The following is an 18,423-nucleotide window of genomic DNA, read 5'->3' on the forward strand; positions in this document are numbered from 1 at the left end:
AGCACATATTAAGAAGTGACTTTTAGGCCAGGCACGGTGGCTCACGCCTGTAATCCCAGCACTATGGGAGGCCGAGGTGGGTGGAGCACGAGGTCAGGAGATCGAGACCATCTTGGCTAACACAGTGAAACCCCGTCTCTACTAAAAATATAAAAAATTAGCCGGGCTTGGTGGTGGGCGCCTGTAGTCCCAGCTACTTGGGAGGCTGAGGCAGGAGAATGGCGTGAACCCAGGCGGCGAAGCTTGCAGTGAACCGACATAGTGCCACTGCACCCCAGCCTGGGCGATAGTGAGACTTCGTCTCAAAAAAAAAAAAAAAGTGACATTTAATCATTGGAGTGGATCTTAAAGACCTCTAAGTCTGTCCCTCAGCAGATACTTGAGTGTTGTACATCACAGTCCTGTCAAGAGGTCATCCAGCCGGGACTCTTCCATACATCCTTCCACATTTATTGTTTGCTTATGTAGTTTATTCCCTTCTCTCCTTACCTTTCTACCTATCCATATGTTTTGGTAAGAAACAGAAGAAAAGTAATCTTTCCTCCTAACCTATGCTTGTGCATGGAGTATACACACACACACACCCCATTCTCTTTCCTGGTTTATTTAGCTTCTGCTTTATGTTTTAATTTTGTAAAGACAAAGTGAATATTAGGTGATTTCCCAAAAGAGGTAGGCGAAAGTAATTGTGAACCCCTACAATGTTCATAAGTGCTTTTCAAAAAACTCATCTTTTTTGTTTAGCTTTTAAAATGAACATTTATTGAATGCTTTCTGTGCCAGACATTAAGCTAAATCTTCTACATACATTATTTTAAAAATCTTTATAACCACCATGTGGAGCAGGTACTATTACTATATGCAATTTGCAATGAGGAAACAGAAGTAAAATAAAGGGACTTGCTCAAGTAGCAGATCCCTGAAAGGTATCAGGTCTGCTGGAGCCCACCGCCAAAGCTTAGTTTGCTGCTACCTCTTTGGGGAGGACTAGAATCAGGATGAGCGAGCAGGAGGTAGAGGATAGCGCACCTATGGGCAAGAGCTCACAACTGTGATATTAAGTTGAAAGGGACGGATTGCGCATGCTCTGACAGATTAGCTAGGTCTGGAACGTTTAAAAGTGAAGACTACCGAGGCACACAGCAGCAGGCATGATCTGATCCCAGAGCATTTCGGGAAGAAAGCCTAAGAGTCTGTTGGCACCTATTCTCCCAGTTGCTTGACTGCTGGTCCCAGGCAGGGATGTGTGGGCCTGACCTTAGCTTGAACTTTCCTGTAGGGGACTGAGGGTTAGTGGATGTAGGCTTGCTGTCTGGTAGGCAGGAGGTGAAGCTCTGGGATATTGTATTCAAGTCCTCTCCAAGAGAGCTGTAGCAGCCAGAATAATGTCCATGTCCTGATCTTCAGAAGCTGTGAATATGTTTCCTCACATGTCAAAAGGGACTTTGCAGGTGGGATTAAATTGAGTTTCTTGAGATGGGAGTTTATCCTGCATTATCTAGGTGGGCCCAATCTAATCACAATCATCCTTATGAAAGGAGGAAGGAGGGTCAGAGTCAGAAAAGAAGATGTGATGGTGGAGGCAGGAGTCAGAGTGATGCAGCCACAAGCCAAGGAATGCAAGCAGACCCTAGAAGCTGGAGAAGACAAGAAGAGATTCTGCCATAGCACCTCTAGAAGGAATGCAACTTCGTAGGCTGCTGCCTTGACTTTAGTCCTGTACCATTTTGGATTCTCGGCCTCCAGAACTGTACAATAGTGCAGAGAATATTTTAGAGGTGACATCTAATCATTGGAATAGATCTTAAAGACCCCTAAGTCTATCCCTCAGTTAATACTTGATATTTGTATTGTTTTGAGCCACTGAGTTTGTGGTAATTTATTCCAGCAGCAAATGAAAACTAATACAGTGGTAGGCCGGGTGCAGTGGCTCACGCCTGCAATCCTAGCACTTTGGGAGGTCGGGGCAGGCAGATCACTTGAGCTCAGGAGTTCGAAATCAGTCAGGACAATATAGTGAGAACTTGTCTCTATTAAAAAATCAAAAATTAAAAAAATGAAAACTAAATACAGTAGCCAAAGCCTCACCCTTCTAATAATAAAATTCTGCTCCAGCTGGACAGCCCTCACCCAAGCCCTGAACATATCTTTCTGTCTCTGACTTTGCCCACTCCTTTTCTCTTTCCCTGTGAGTTCTCACCTTCATCTCTTACCCCAGTCCTCTCTATACATCCAGCTCAGTTCTCCTCTTGTGTTTCCTTAAAGTCATGCCATTCTCCAGTGATCCCTCTGAATATGTCCACATGGCTATATTGGCAACTCATCATGTGGTGCCTTCTTACAGCTCTCTCAGGAAAAGATTTTAGGCAGAGAGAATAGTATGTGCAATGACCCTGGGGCAGGCAGGAATGTGGCCTGTGTGAGAATAGAAGGAAGGGGAGTCGGAATGGTTGAGTGACAGGAGATGGGATTGGGATGTTTTTCTAGGGTGAGATCATGTCAGGCCTTGTCGGCGAATGCAGAGCTTGGGTTTTATTTGAAGTACATTGAGATACAGATGATTTAAAACACAGAATGGATATGGTCTGATTTTTTTTTTTCTTTTTTCTTTTCTTTTCTTTTTTTTTTGAGACAGAGTCTCGCTCTGTTGCCCACGCTGGAGTGCAGTGGCGCAATCTCAGCTCACTGCAACCTCCGCCTCTTGGGTTCAAGTGATTCTCCTGCCTCAGCTTCCTGAGTAGCTGGGATTACAGGCATGGGCCTGGCTAATCTTTCGTATTTTTGTAGAGACACGGTTTCACTATGTTGGCCAGGCTGGTCTTGAACTCCTGACCTCAAGTAATCCGCCCGCCTCGGCCTCCCAAAGTGCTGGGATTACAGGCGTGAGCCACCTTGCCCGGCCTCATTTATTTATTTTTAATCTGGGGAATTATGCAGGTAGAAGAATAAAAGAAGGGAGACCAGGTAGGAGGCAATTTCAGTTGTCCTGTCTAGAGAAGGTGGTGGCTTGGACAAATGAGGTGACAATGGAGATGGAGAGAGAGGGGTTGATTTCTAAATTCTCGGGGCCAACATTTCTCATCTTTAAAATCTACATAATAATATTTACTTCAGAGGATAGTTATGATAATTAAATGATACAATGTATAAATACAATGTATAAATACACTTAGTGTGGTGTTCAACCTATAAAAAATTCTCAACAAATGTTAATGCTGCTTTTCTTCTCCTGTGTTCAAGACGCAAAAAACACAGAAATGTTTCAAAGAGTTCTTTAACAAATATCTGCGATTCAGTTGTATTTCCCTTGGCCAAAAACATGTACTTCTAAACCAACAACTTTAAAGAAGCTTCTGGATTTAAACACTATTTGCACAACCTCTTCTAAACTCAGATGCATTGGAGATTCTTGAGCATATTTTGTGGGAATGTCTTATTCCTATTTAATTCTGCCCCAATACCTCTGCTGTTTCTCCTTAATTGGTGGTGATGATGTTATGTTGTGGTGATGAGAACTCTCAAAGATGTTTAATTGCTAACAAAGTGCCTGTTGAGAGGAAATACTTTTTTTCTGAAGAAACTAGAAGGCATATGTGGAATCTTTCTGCCTCATCTCCCATCTTTAAAAAATACTTCTTCACATGGCTTTTCATGTTGTTTTATATTTTGACATAGTAGGACAAGTGAGTTATATATAGAACAGAAAATTTTTAAAAAGACCATAATGGTCCCACTTTTTTCTGCTGAAATACAGAGATGCTAGAGCAGAGATAACTACATGAAAATAAAGTTTTGTGCCATCAGTGAAGAATGCAGGTTGGTTTGGAAATGATGAAGCACTGGTATGATCTTCCAGAGAATTTTGGTCGGCTTTTTGGTTTCCTAATAAGCGATATAGAAGGCATTTCTCATCTGAAAAGGATCACACATATCTTGGAGCCTGTCATCTTTTCTTTCTATAGATTTTAATGTGCCATAAATCATTTAAAGCAAAACAGATCACCTTAAGACATGATGTTCAATTCATTCTGAATCAGGGTCCACGTCTATGATACTTAAAGACAGATGCCAAATTCTTGTCCTGCCCCCTCTATAGAACATGTAAAGTGTAACTGAGGTCAAAAATTCTATTGTGGCTGAATCAGTTGCATGTGTGAACTTCAGATTTTTTAATATGAAATAAAATATTTCTTAGGCCTTTAAGTCCTAGTTTTGTTTTTCTTGGTAACTCTAAATAGGTTCAGTTTTAAGGAGTTCCTCATTACCCCTAAAGTTCAAATTTTATCCTTAAGCTCCTGAAATATGCAGCCTTGTCTCTAGTATTTTAACTGTCCGTAGAAACCATTTAGGCTTTTAAATACTTTTTTTCTGTTGGCAATCTGCTATTTGGCAAAAAAATTTTTTTCTTACAGATGAACTGATGTATCATTTGTAAGTTTTATTCTTTACATAATATCATCATTCTGATTCTTTGGGGAAATTAACTTTCTGCACGCTTCTGTTGAGAGTGTTAAAATGAAAGAAGTTTCAGCCAGATGTCTTATTATTTAGGATAGGCCACTTCTAAGACACATATAGTTAGTATATGAAACACTAGCAATTTTTCCCTATGTGTAATCTTAAATGTTGAAACAAAATTAAGAAAAAGTAGCAATGATATAAAGCCTATAGTTTTAAAAGTAAGACTTCCCTAATTACATTTCATCCTCTTTAGAAGTCATTTAAAACAATTATTAGTTCTTGCCCTTCTTTATAGTAGTGTTGAGGAAATGGTTCAAAAAGGTAAATATTAATAACCATCATTTACGGTAAGTACTTTAGCTTGTAAATCTTATTTTCTTGATTCTGGGTCCCATTTCCTTTCCTTTGCATTAATTCATTAAACATTATGTATGTATGTATGTATGTATGTATGTATGTATGTATGTATGTATTTAGAGACAGAGTCTCACTCTGTTGCCCAGGCTGGAGTGCAGTGGTGCAATCTCGGCTCACTGCAACCTCCACTTCCCAGGTTCAAGTGATTCTCCTGCCTCAGCCTCCCGAGTAGCTGGGATTACAGGCACATGCAACCGTGCCTGGCTAACTTTCATATTTTTGTAGAGAAGGGGTTTTGCCATGTTGCCCAGGCTGGTCTTGAACTCCTGACCTCAGGTGATCCACCTGGCTCGGCCTCCCAAAGAGCTGGAATTATAGGTGTGCACCACCATGTCTGGCCAAACATTATTTATTGAGTGCATACTACATGCTAGCCATACTCTGTGTTAAATATACAGTTTTGTGGGAGAGGCAGAAACACAAATGAAAAGTTACAAAGCAATATTGAAAAGTTCTGTAAAATGATGAGAAGGTGATGTCAGCTTCATTGGTTGAGGGCAGGGAGAGGGTTGTTAGGGAAGCTTTCTAGAGGAGGCACTATTTAATCTGGGCTTTAAAAATAGTAAGATTTATTCAGAAAAAGAGAAAGTGATGAGAGAAGAGTATTCCAGGCGAAGAAACAATGTGTGAAAATATGTATGGGCAAGAGACAGTATTGTGTGGTTAGAAAACAGCTAATAGAGGCGTATGTCTATAGAACAGAGGGCTGTCTACAGAAAGAGGGCAGTAAGCAAAGAGATGAGGGCTGGAAAAGATGAAACTGGAACGGCAGGAGGGATTCATTATAGAACACAATACTCATGATGTGGAGCCCATGACAAATACATTAAGCACAGGAACGAATAATGAGGTGTGTGGCTTAGAAAGACAGTGGTATTGAGAATGCATCAGAAGAGGACGAGCTGGGAAGACTACCAAAGTGGCTTATTATGGCTGAGCAAGGTGGCTCAAGCCTGTAATCCCAGCACTTTGGGAGGCCAAGGCAGGTGGATCGCTTGAGGTCAGGAGTTTGAGACCAGCCTGGCCAACAAGGGGAAACCCAGCCTCTACTAAAAATATAAAAATTAGACTGGCATGGTGGCTCACGCCTGTAATCCCAGCACTTTGGGAGGCTGAGGCGGGTGGATCACGAGGTCAGGAGACTGAGACCATCCTGGCTAACATGGTGAAACTGCATCTCTACTAAAAATACAAAAAATTAGCTGGGTGTGGTGGTGGGTGCCTGCAGTCCCAGCTACTCAGGAGGCTGAGGCGGGAGAATGGTGTGAACCTGGGAGGCAAAGCTTGCAGTGAGCAGAGATCGCGCCACTGTACTCCAGCCTGGGCAACAGAGCGAGACTGCGTCTCAAAAAAAAAAAAAAACAAAAAAATTAGCTGGGCATGGTGGTGGGTTATAATCCCAGCTACTGGTGAGGCTGAGTCAGGAGAACCACTTGAACCGGGAGGCAGAGGTTGCAATGAGCTGAGATTGCACCACTGCACTCCAGTCTGGGCAACAGAGCACGACTCCATCTCAAACAAAAGGAGAAAAAAAGGTGGCTTATTGCAGTTGTCCTGGTAAGAGGTCACAGGTGCTGGAACTAAAGCAGTGACAGGGGAGGAGAAAGTGGCAGTTGCACTGAACAGATATTTCTGAGGCCAAACCTGCAGATTTGTATGTGAAAGCTGAGGCAGGAGGAGAAGTCCAAGGCAGTTCTGAAGTTTCTGCATCGGACTTCTGGCTACCATCTGTTGAACTGTGCCCATGTGCCACACTCAGTACCTCATATACCAATTTCATTCGTTCTTCCAATACCTCACAAGGCTGTGGTATTATCTCCATTTTTTGGATGAGGAATCTAAGAGGTGTAGTAACTTGTTCAAGGTCACACAATTAGTGATTTTGAAGTGGAAAGTGAACCCATACCAGTTTGACTCTAAAGACTGGGTTCTAAACACAGAATATAGAAGATTAATTTAGAGAAGGAGAAGAAAGCACGTGGTGGTGACGGTTTGCATTGTTTGTTTAGGAGTAAAAAAATAGGGGAAGAGGCCGGGGCGGTGGCTCACACCTGTAATCCCAGCACTTTGGGAGGCTGAAGTAGGTGGACCACCTGAGGTCAGGAGTGGCCAGCCTGGCCAACATGGCGAAACCAGCCTGACCAACATGGAAACACCCTGACTCTACTAAAAATACAAAATTAGCTGGGCATGGTGGGGCATGCCCATAATCCCAGCTACTTGGGAGGCTGAGGCAGGAGAATCATTTGAACCTGGGAGGCAGAAGTTGCAGTGAGCCAAGATCACACAATTGCACTCCAGCCTGGGTGATAAGAGCAAGACTCTGTCTTAATAATAATAATAATAATAATAATAATAATAATAATAAAATAGGGGACGAGAGAATTGATTTGGGCATCTTGCCTTTGAGGTACTGTAGTACAATTGTGTGGAGATGTCTGGAATCAGCAGTCTCCAAATGAAGCACCACTAATTGTTTCTTCCCCCTCCTAAGGCATTCTATATACTTGGAAATGATATTTATATCATTTTTCTGTCTGTTGTTAGCTGAACTTTTTTCGGGTGAGAAGAAACTTCATAATTTCCTCATTCTTTTTTTTTTTTATTTTGCTAGATTCACTTATTCTGAATGAAAGGAACAGAAAGTACTTTTGTTCTGCAATATTTTCTGTGCAAAAATCTCATGTATTGTTTGTCTTTTTTTTTTTTTTTTTTTTTTTTTTTAAGAGGCCTGAGAGCTTGGTGAACTTCTGAAATAGAAAAATTTTGACTTTTGCTTTACAAGTGGTGAAGTGCTGTGTTTATTTTTTCTTGTTTGTTTCAGATATTTGCTACAACTTTCTAGTTGCTTTTGGCAATAAATATTAGAGTGTTGTCATTTTACTTTTACGGGAAAGACCATAACTAGTCAAAGGGGAATCATTACCACAGTTATATAGTAAAGTTTTAGTATTTAACAATGGCAAGGGCAACTACCCATGAAGCAACTAATAATTAACATCCCTCATCTCAGGAGCATCACTGGAACCTATTGGGACTGTGTGGTGGTCAAGGTGCACCGGGATAATGTTAGAAAGTTTGTGAACACCCAGGGAATATTAGCAGAGTCATGTAGTCATGAAATACCTGGGTGGCATTGTAATCTCTGTACCAGAATGTAGGTCTGTGGGGGAACAGAAAACCAAACACCGCATGTCCCTACTCATAAGTGGGAGATGAACAATGAGAACACATGGATACAGGGAAGGGAACATCACACACTGGGGCCTGCTAGGGGGAAAGGGGAGGGAGAGCATTAGGGCAAATACCTAATGCATGTGGGGCCTAAAACCTATATGATGGGTTGATAGGTGCAGCAAACCACCATGGCACATGTATACCTACATAACAAACCTGCACATTCTGCACATGTATCCCTGAACTTAAATCCCAGAACTTCAAGTAAAAAAAAAAAAAAAAAAAAAAAATTAAATTCCAGAACTTACATACACACACACACACACACACACACACACACACACAATAAATTTAGGTCTGTGGAATTATAGGTTAGTTCTTATTTGATAAATAAATGAACTTGGGTTCACTGATATGAAAATGACATTTTGTTTTCCCTTGCTGTTTCCACTTGCAGGTTTTGGCATGGAGGCAACCTTACTCCTGGTGGTTGGCTTTTCCCATACCAAAGGGGTGGCTATCTCCTTTCTGGTGCTTGCTGTAGGATTTAGTGGCTTTGCTATTTCAGGTAATGTGTCCTTTGGGTTTCCAGGTCTTGACTATAGATTCAATGAGTCCCAGGAAGAAGGAAGGACAAGGATATTGTAGCACCTTCTTTCAGGAACCAGTCCATTCTCAGATAGCAGGACCACTGCCCAGAGAATGTCATCTAGTAGGGGTGATTTTGTAAGATCACTGAGAACTGGGCTTGGGAGCTCAGTTAAGGTGGAATTTTTCCTACTTACCTTGTTATGGGAAAAGACACAAAGCGCAGATGACCCTTCTGAGATATGAGCAAAGGCCCAAGCGTATGTCCTGGGTGAAGTGGACTTACATACTTTAGCACCATGTCACCCTACCTGATAGAGGCTCCTGTGACTTTTTAAAGCCTCGCCTCTTGCTAGAGAACTGTGAGTATCATTACAGTCATAGAATCAGAAGCTTTTTTAAGAGTGAAAACCTTCTTTAGATTTTTGTCTACTCCATTACTTTCATTTTCCAAACAAGAAAATGTGGGTCCAGAGAGAGGAAGTGACTTTCTGAACCGGGTAAAGCTGTTGAGAATAATGACAGTGATGATGTGAGCTAGCGATGACCAAGCACAGATTCTGTGCCAGGGACTGTTCCATGCGATCTGCGTGTATTAAGGCCTGTCTCTCTCACAACTACTCTGCTGGGTATCAGTGCTGTTACGATCCCCATTTTACAGGAGCAGAAACCGGTCTACTGTATGTGAGAGAGAGGCCAGAGGGCAATCATATCAGGAGCTTCCTATGCAAAACTGGGTCAAAGGGTGAAATTTAGTTGTTTGTCTATCTTTAAAACATTGTAATAAGAAATATGGTGACTGGCCAGGTGCGCTGGCTTATGCATGTAATTGTAGCACTTTGGGAGACCGAGATGAATCCATCACTTGAGCCCAGGAGTTCGAGACCAGCCTGGGCAACATGGCAAAAACCCATCTCTACAAAAAATACAAAAAGTTAGCTAAGTGTAATGGCGCACACCTGCGGTCCCAGTTCCTCAGGAGATTGAGGTGAGAGGATGGCTTGAGTCTGGGAGTTGGAGGTTGCAGTGAGCTGAGTTCGTGCCACTATACTCCAGCCTGGATGACAAAGTGAGACCCTGTCTCGAGAAAAATAAATAAATAAATAAATAAAATAAAAATAAAAAATGGTTACTTAAAGAAAATTTTACATATATTGCATATATCTCACAACATTGTGAAGCGAGTAGTAGTATATCACTACGTTACTGATTTTTCACTATTTTACTAAAGCTCAGAAAAATTTAATACTTTCCTGATGTCACACAGTTAGTGGCAAAGGAAGGATGCCAGAACACTTCTGTGTGGCCCAAAGGCTATGCTCCTTCCATTATTCCAACTTGCCTTAGATATCAAATAGTGTTAGTGTCCAAGAATAGAAACATATGGAACCTCTGGTCTAAACTGCCCTAAGACAGGGGCTTGTATCTGTCAAAATAAATAGAGCTGATGAATAGTTAAATTAGAAAATAAAGTAAAAGTCTAAATTAAAAGTAACTTGCAGCTAAGTAATTTGGTTTAGAGATGCATAGATCTGGGGTGGGGTTTGAGGCCCTCTTTACTACTTACTATTTATAAAAGAAAAAAATTGCTAAATTATGAAAACTCTCAAGCTTCAGTTTTCTCATCTAGAGATTGGAGAGATGAAACAGCAACCCATAGGGTTGTTGGGAGGATAAACTTAGATAATTCATGCATTTCCTCGCACTTCTTGTGTGCTGGGCATTATTCTTAGCACTGGGGATATTGCAGTGAACAAATGAAAGAGTCCATCCCCATAAAGTTTGCATTCTAGTGGAAATATTTATTCAAATAAAAACTTTAGCTTTATTTATTTGAAGCCCTTAGCACAGTGCCAGATGCATAACAAAATTAATGAGTGTTCACCATTATTGTTCTATTAGTACACACACCAGTCCAGTGCTTCTCAGAGTTATGTGAAATCACCATAGGATATTTCAGAATGCAGATTCTGACTTGGAAGCTCTAGAGTGGAGCCTGAGATTCTGCAGTTTTAGTAAGCTCCCCAGCGCTGCTGCTGCTGCAGGGCAATCCACACTTTGAGCGGCAAGGGCACAGCAATCACGACTTGCTTCCAGAAGGATGCTAAGGAACGACTTCCCTTGATAACTTTGTGAGCAAAAGAGATCCATATCCTGTTCCCAGAGATACTGAAATGTTCAAGTTCATATTGCTTCCTTTCCCCCAATTGCCAATTAAGTCACAGTCTGAAGGAGAGAAACCCAATACTCCAAATCACAGACGCTGCTTTTTTTTTTTTCCTTTTTTTTTTTAGACAGGGTTTGTTGCCTTGTGCAGTGGTTCATGCCTGTAATCCCAGCACTTTGGGAGGCCGAGGCAGATGGATCACCTGAGATCAGGAGTTCAAGACCAGCCTGGCCAACATGGTGAAACCCCATGTCTACTAAAAATACAAAAATTAGTTGGTTGTGGTGGTATGTGCCTGTAGTCCCAGCTACTGGGGAGGCTGAGGTTGCAGTGAGCCAAGATTGCACCACTGCACTCTAGCCTGGGTGACAAAGAGAGATTCTGTCTCAAAAGAAAAAAAAAATTAGACAGGGTCTCGCTCTGTCACGCAGGCTGGAGTGCAGCGACATGATCGCAGATCATTGCAGCCTCTACCTCCCATGCTCAACTGATTCTCCTGCCTCAGCCTCCTGAGTAGCTGGGGCTACAGGCATGTGCCACCATGCCTATATATATGTGTGTGTGTGTGTGTGTGTGTGTGTGTGTGTGTATAAATTTATTTATTTATTTATTTTCGAGACAGGGTCTCACAATGTTGCCTAGGCTGGTCTCGAACTCCTGGCCTCAAGTGATTCTCCTGCCTCGGCCTCTCAAAGTATTGAGATTACGGGCATGAACCACCACATCTGGACTTCTTGCCACTTTTTAAACATGATTTCATTTAATCCTCATCACAACCTTGATGAGAAGGGTATTGCTATATTCACTTTATTGGTGGGGAAACCAAAGTGTGGTTTAACTCTCCCAGCGAAGTGACTGGGAGTGTGGAATAAAGGTCTGTTGGTCCCAGCAATGACACTGTGGGAGAGATTGTGGCCACGGGGCAATAATTCCTCAGGATCTACTGTCTGCCAACTTTTAAAGGAATAAACATGGATGCCAGGGAAGACTGACTGGCACAATTTAGGAGCTGATTATAGACAAGACTGCTGAGATAGATGAGGTTAAAAATAGGCAAGGAATGAGTGATGCCTGTTTTGGGAAATGTCCTATACAGAGAAGACAGATTCTCTCAGTTTGTGTGTATTTTTTTTCATCTGCTATAAAAATCTATCAATATCTCAATTTCTCAGTGATTTCCCCTCCTCCCCAAATGTCAGGATTGTGCAGCTAGAAACCTAAATGGCTTTTCCCACATTATCTGTAGCTGAATGCAGTTGCCCAGGCTTTGTATCAGAGCATAATACTCAACAATCATATTAATTGCTTCTTATCTCTGGATTCTTTTCTAATAAAGTGTTTATTACATTCAAATCAGTGATAAGATTAATGAACTTGCAGCTATTTTATATTCTGATCATTTGGCACATTGACCTGAAAGAGAAGGTATGTTTATTATTACCAAAAAGTTTTCTCAAAATTTCTCCCCGAAGGGAGGTAGAAAAGACAACCAACCAATGTGCCAGATTAGAACAAAAAATATTTTAAGTCCTATTTTCAGTTTTTTTTTTTTTTTGCACAGAATAGAGAAGTAAAAAGCAAAGCAAAGGAAAACAAAAAGATGAATAAAGCCTACAACTCCTTGCTATAATTTCAGTAGGTGAAGGTGGTAATTAATTTAGCAACTATTTATTGAGTGACCACAATGTGCCAGGCACTTTGCTAGTTCAGGGGAGATGGTGCTAAACAAGACGGATGGCTAACCACCTGTAAAGAGCATGCATATTGGTTTACATGTCTATACACCGTGTAGTTAACATACATTATTTAACTTAATTCCTACGTCAATATTATAAGAATCGTTATGCCATTATATAGATAAAGAAACTGAGGTTCAGGAAGTTTAAATCCTTGGTCTAGGCTTGCATCTCAGTTAAGCTACCAGAATTGAAGTCTGTCTAATTCGAACATGCAACCCTGCAATATATTGACAACGTCGGATCTGTTTGCTGCAACTTCCGCCTCCTGGGTTCAAGCGATTCTCCTGTCTCAGCCTCTCAAGTAGCTGGGATTACAGGCATGTGCCACCAGGCCTGGCTAATTTTTGTATTTTTAGTAGAGGTGAGATTTTGCCATGTTGTCCAGGCTGGTCTCGAACTTCTGACCTCAGGTGATCCGCCCGCCTCAGCCTCCCAAAGTGCTGAGATTATAGGCGTGAGCCACCATGCCCGGCCAGCAGCATTATCTTTTGATAGAAAACCTCAAAGAGAGGGAGTTACCTGGCAGTGGCAGCAGAAGGTAGTAGTAGTAGTGGTGGTAGTATAGCTTCGATATTTGCTTCACATACCTATTTCCCCTGAGTCTCTATCACTCTATCACTTTATGAAGTGAGTAGTAATATTATCCTCATATCGGAGATGAAGAAACAGAGGCCCCCAAATTACTTGTTTACATAGAAGAAATAAGATTCAAGTCCAGATTTACAAACTCCAAATCCAGTAGGTGTGTGAAAGTGTTTTGTAAATTGCAGAGGTTCTCCTAAGGTTTGTGCAAATGTTTCATTAAAAAGCACCATTTTCATTGTGTGAAAATGTGGCCATGTGGCCAATAAGGTAGGCTGACTCTTGGCTGCCTTTTAAGAGTAAGTCGAGGGTAGGAGCGGGAATATTATAAAGCAAGGTTTGGTTTCGTCATACTGTATATGATTGCATGATTATTTACTCTGAATAAATGTGATTCAGTCTTTAGGCTTTTCAGTATTGTGCCAAACACCGTATTTTGGAATTCAGAACCTACAAGGTAGAGATGCCATAATTCTCCTTGTAGAGAAAGCCCATAATAGATATCCATAATCAGTTCGAGCATTGTCTACCAGTACTGCTTTGTGTAGACACAGCCTCTTGAACCCAGTCCTCTTGGTCTGGAAACTAATATGCATCAGTCATATACTAGAGGAAACCAAACAGATTGGCAAAGGTTGGGACAACTGAGTATTTTCCAAAGTGTATTTGGAATTCTGTTCTTGACTCTGATTTTGAGGTTTTGGCTTCACTGTAGGTTTTAATGTCAACCACCTGGATATTGCCCCCCGCTATGCCAGCATTCTCATGGGGATCTCAAATGGAGTGGGAACCCTCTCTGGAATGGTCTGTCCCCTCATTGTCGGTGCAATGACCAGGCACAAGGTAAAGGTCTCCTTTGTGGCTGTGGGTTACAGTGTCAGAGGACTGGAGCACTAACACAAACTTGAGATTTCAAGGCTCTATCGCAGTCTGTAAATGTGTATGTCCTTGACCTTGACTGAGTCAGCTGAACTTCTTTTATTTTATTTTCTTCTTCTGATTTTCAAATCATTGCTTATCAATGGCACCAAGGCTAATTGTTGTTTTGTTCTATGTTTTTTCAATTGAGCAATAAAAGTCTGGGGAGAGGGGTATGGGCCTTAGAAACTGTTTAGAGACACAAAGAAGAAACTGAGGCAGTCAACTCAGGATAAATGAGTTACTGAAGATTGTTTTCTCATTCTCAGTGATTAAACTTTATAACCTAATTCCATCCATTGCTTAGCATGTTTCAGCATGAAAAGATGAGTGTTATTCTACTTCCTTGTTAAGAATAAAATAAACAGGACATTAATAACCTACCCAGTTGTTACTGAGCCTTTGTGAATTTGGACTAGGGTGAGTGGTAGAGGCAGATCCATCCAGAATTCAACCACAGCCCATGTGATTTCTTTATCTTTGTCACTGAAACGTCTCAAGATGCTGCTTTCTGCAAATAAAAATTCTCTGATACCATGGGATTTTTTTTCCCTCAACTATTTTCTTAGTTGGATTGCCTATTACAAATATAACTTCAGAAGTTTTTTCAGCTTCCTGCAGAAGAAAGTGTGAGAGGGCCGGGCGCGGTGGCTCACGCCTGTAATCCCAGCACTTTGGGAGGCCGAGGCGGGCGGATCACGAGGTCAGGAGATCCAGACCATCCTGGCTAACACGGTGAAACCCTGTCTCTACTAAAAATACAAAAAAATTAGCCAGGCGTGGTGGCGGGCGCCTGTAGTCCCAGCTACTCAGGAGGCTGAGGCAGGAGAATTGCGTGAACCTGGGAGGTGGAGCTTGCAGTGAGTCCAGATCGCGCCACTGCACTCCAGCCTGGGCGACAGAGTGAGACTCTGTCTCAAAAAAAAAAAGGTGTGAGACAAATTTTCTTCCTTTTTGACAGAAAAGGAAGGTAGGATTTTATAGGCAGGAATTCATGTTTTCCCTCTCTGTTCATGGAATTATAGGATTGATAACCTGACTGTTAAATCCAAGATATCTTCCCCCAACCTTAGACACAAATTCCCATTATTTTTTGACATACTTTTTTTTACACTGAAAATATGATTATAAATAAAGTTCTTGCCAGTCAAGGGTGAGAACTTTAATGGCTCAAATATTGTTATGTATCCAACAACAAGCAAGAAGGAGACTTCTGATATTTAAAACAGCGGGTTCCTAAAACAAGTTTAATTTAGCTGACTATGTGAAGGGAAACCCCATTTGAGTATTCAAAAAGCTATGCAATGGTGCTGCATGTATTAATATTTTTATGTGCTGTTTATTTTAAAATGTATTTTCATGTAATCCCAGCACTTTGGGAGGCCGAGGAGGGCGGATCACGAGGTCAGGAAATCGAGACCATCCTGGCTAACATGGTGAAGCCCCGTCTCTACTAAAAATACAAAAGATTAGCCGGATGTGGTGGCGGGCACCCAGCCACTCGGGAGGCCGAGGCAGGAGAATGGTGTGAACCTGGGAGGCGGAGCTTGCAGTGAGCCAAGATGGCATCACTGCACTCCAGCCTGGGCGACAGAGTGAGACTGCGTCTCAAAAAAAAAAAAAAAGTATTTTCTAAATTAAAAAAATTCATATTTATTGTCATGTCTAACTTTTATATTCATTGTAGTCTTCACTTTCATTTTTTAAGTTTTTCTTTTAAATTAGGTTTGAATCCTGGATGGTGCTTCTGACACACATCCTCCCTCCCAAGGAACAGAGCATTGCCTTCCAAATGGGCAGGTGCTTTTTCCCAGTAGAGGCCTCCAGGACATACTGGTAATCTCTGGTTTTAGTTAAAACATTAATTGGCACTTTATTTCCTTATTTAGACCCGTGAAGAATGGCAGAATGTGTTCCTCATAGCTGCCCTGGTGCATTACAGTGGTGTGATCTTCTATGGGGTCTTTGCTTCTGGGGAGAAACAGGAGTGGGCTGACCCAGAGAATCTCTCTGAGGAGAAATGTGGAATCATTGACCAGGATGAGTTAGCTGAGGAGACAGAACTCAACCATGAGAGTTTTGTGAGTCCCAAAAAGATGATGTCTTATGGAGCCACCATCCAGAATTGTGAAGTCCAGAAGAAGGAATGGAAAGGACAGAGAGGAGTGACCCTTGATGAGGAAGAGCCGACATCCTACCAGAATGAAGAGAGAAACTTCTCAGCTACATCCTAATGTCTGAGGTGCACTTCTGTCTTCTCCTTACTTTAGAACCAGAAACTATCCATACCTATTGCCTTTCTTTTAGCCCAGCTTGTCAGAAGTCCAAATATGGGGAGGGGAGAAGATCTACCCAGCAACAAGGAAAAGAGAAATACTATCTTTCAATGACACGTATAGGTAAGGAGCTGTGCTCAGCTGGTAACATAGTTGATAATACATATTTTTTTAATTGACAGTTGACCCTTCTCTCAAAGAGCTGAACTTACTCAGAAAGGAATGACTAGACGAAAAAGGAGACAATACCATGTTGTTCAAAGAAACATTGAAGGAAATGGGGATGTTTGGCCAGAAGGAATGTAAACAGTAGCAGTAGCTGCCACCACATCTCTAGGGTAGCTATGCAGAGGAGGGCTTCATATTCCCAATAAACCCCACGTTGTGGCAGGTGCTTTATAAACACTCTTATTTAATCTCCGCACCTTTATGACACACATTTCTTATCCCCATTTTATAACCAAGAAATCTAAAGCAACAAGAAATGAACTTGCTCAAGGTCATCTGCCAGGGTCAGTGCTGAGATTGTTGAAGCTCCCAATAGGTGGCAGTTTTTGGGAAGAAGATTTCCATTCAGTGTAGGGAAGACATTTGTAATAATGAAAACTGACAATGGAGTAATTGTGAGTAATTCACCATTTTAACAGGTGTCAGGGAAGGGAAACATTTGGGTTGATGAGGCAGAGGGGATTCAAATGTGTGAGAGGCTAGATTCAAAGACCCTCAGTGTTCTATGTTATCTGAGGAGTCAAATGGTTCTGTGACTTCATAGTTTTTAAACTAATAAGGGTCACAGACTACATCAGAGATTCAAATAGTTTTTTTAAAGAAAAGCTAAGCAAGAGAGCCAAATTTTTAGGAATCTGATGGTCAAAATGGCTGAAAGCAGTAAGCAAGAGTTTGGTTATTAAATTTCAACTTTCCGTAATATTAAGAATGTAGCTAAATGATGTCCCAAATTACTTGTAAACTTTTAAGACATTTAATAATTTAAGAAGTAGGTTCATGTGTTTTCTTAGGTACAATTCTCCTGAAATAATTTTCTATCTAAAAAAATGTATATCTTTAGCCTTCTCTGCTGGAGATTATAATAGGAAGTTTCATCAGATTATACAAAATTATGATTTTGTATCAAAAGTATTCATGATGACTCTATTTGAAATGATATTCAGGGAAATCACAATAATATAGCAGTAGTTACACAGGGAAATCCTACAATGAAAACATTTGGGACAATTAGACCTACAGTTACTGTTGAAAAATTCACCTTTGATTGCATAAGGCAATTACATGGATACTTTTAGATATATTTAAATTTTTAACGTTGATATCTAGAGGGTTATTTGAAAATAAAATTATTTTCCTGTTCATTGGTTTTGAAAATTTTATTTCTACTTTCGGAAGAAAGATATAATATGGAAAAATTATAGATTTATTTGTAATTTATTATTGTAGGGTGGTTTTTTTTCTAATTTCTCCCACATGTATTTCTGGTCCCCAGTAATACTAGCTGAGTTGTAGTGTATTTTATAAACGGAATAATCTTGGGGAAAAATTGCGACTCTTCATTAAATAATATTCTTTATGTCATTAGCATACAATTTATGTTAGTAGACATCTTTAAATCTCTTTAATGAGTGAATCCATGCAAGCCCCATAGAACAGTTCCTAGCATGCAGAAAATGCCCAAGTAAATAGCTGTCATCATCATTATCATCTTTTAACATTTTGGGGGACTTTCCAGTTGAAAAGAAAACATGCTATGTCATTTTTATCCATTATCCCTGAAACTTATTGTGAAAGTTGTGCTGTTTGCTAAGTAAAATAAAAAATAAAAAATTAGCAATTTATGATAGCCAGTGTTTTATTTTGTGTGTGTGTTAATAAAGTCAAATAATTGTATTTTAAAAACTCATGATAATCCTTAGGGTAGTATTATATATTGTGACACAAAGTTGTATTTATCGCATCATTTGAAGTTGGTGTCATGTGCAGAAAATCCACATTTTTCCTGTAACTTGCTCTTATAATATATATTTTTTAAAAATGAAATCATGGATCAATGTGTTAAAAACTAGAAAATACATTATTTTGTTGT

General features: G+C 40.6%; 1 protein-coding gene across 1 annotated transcript in view; it reads left to right on the forward strand.

Moving 5' to 3' along the window:
- The window catches only part of SLC17A8 (solute carrier family 17 member 8), a 66,152-nt gene extending 47,974 nt beyond the window's left edge, over positions 1-18,178 (forward strand). The window contains exons 10-12 of the mRNA XM_008004371.3: positions 8,513-8,623; positions 13,847-13,974; positions 15,939-18,178. Of these exons, the coding sequence (XP_008002562.3) occupies positions 8,513-8,623; positions 13,847-13,974; positions 15,939-16,283 (584 nt within the window). The 3' untranslated portion in view covers positions 16,284-18,178. The remainder of the gene's footprint in view (positions 1-8,512; positions 8,624-13,846; positions 13,975-15,938) is intronic.
- Positions 18,179-18,423: the final 245 nt, after the last annotated feature.

The sequence above is a fragment of the Chlorocebus sabaeus genome, chromosome 11 (genome assembly GCF_047675955.1).
Source record: "Chlorocebus sabaeus isolate Y175 chromosome 11, mChlSab1.0.hap1, whole genome shotgun sequence".
NCBI lineage: Eukaryota > Metazoa > Chordata > Mammalia > Primates > Cercopithecidae > Chlorocebus > Chlorocebus sabaeus.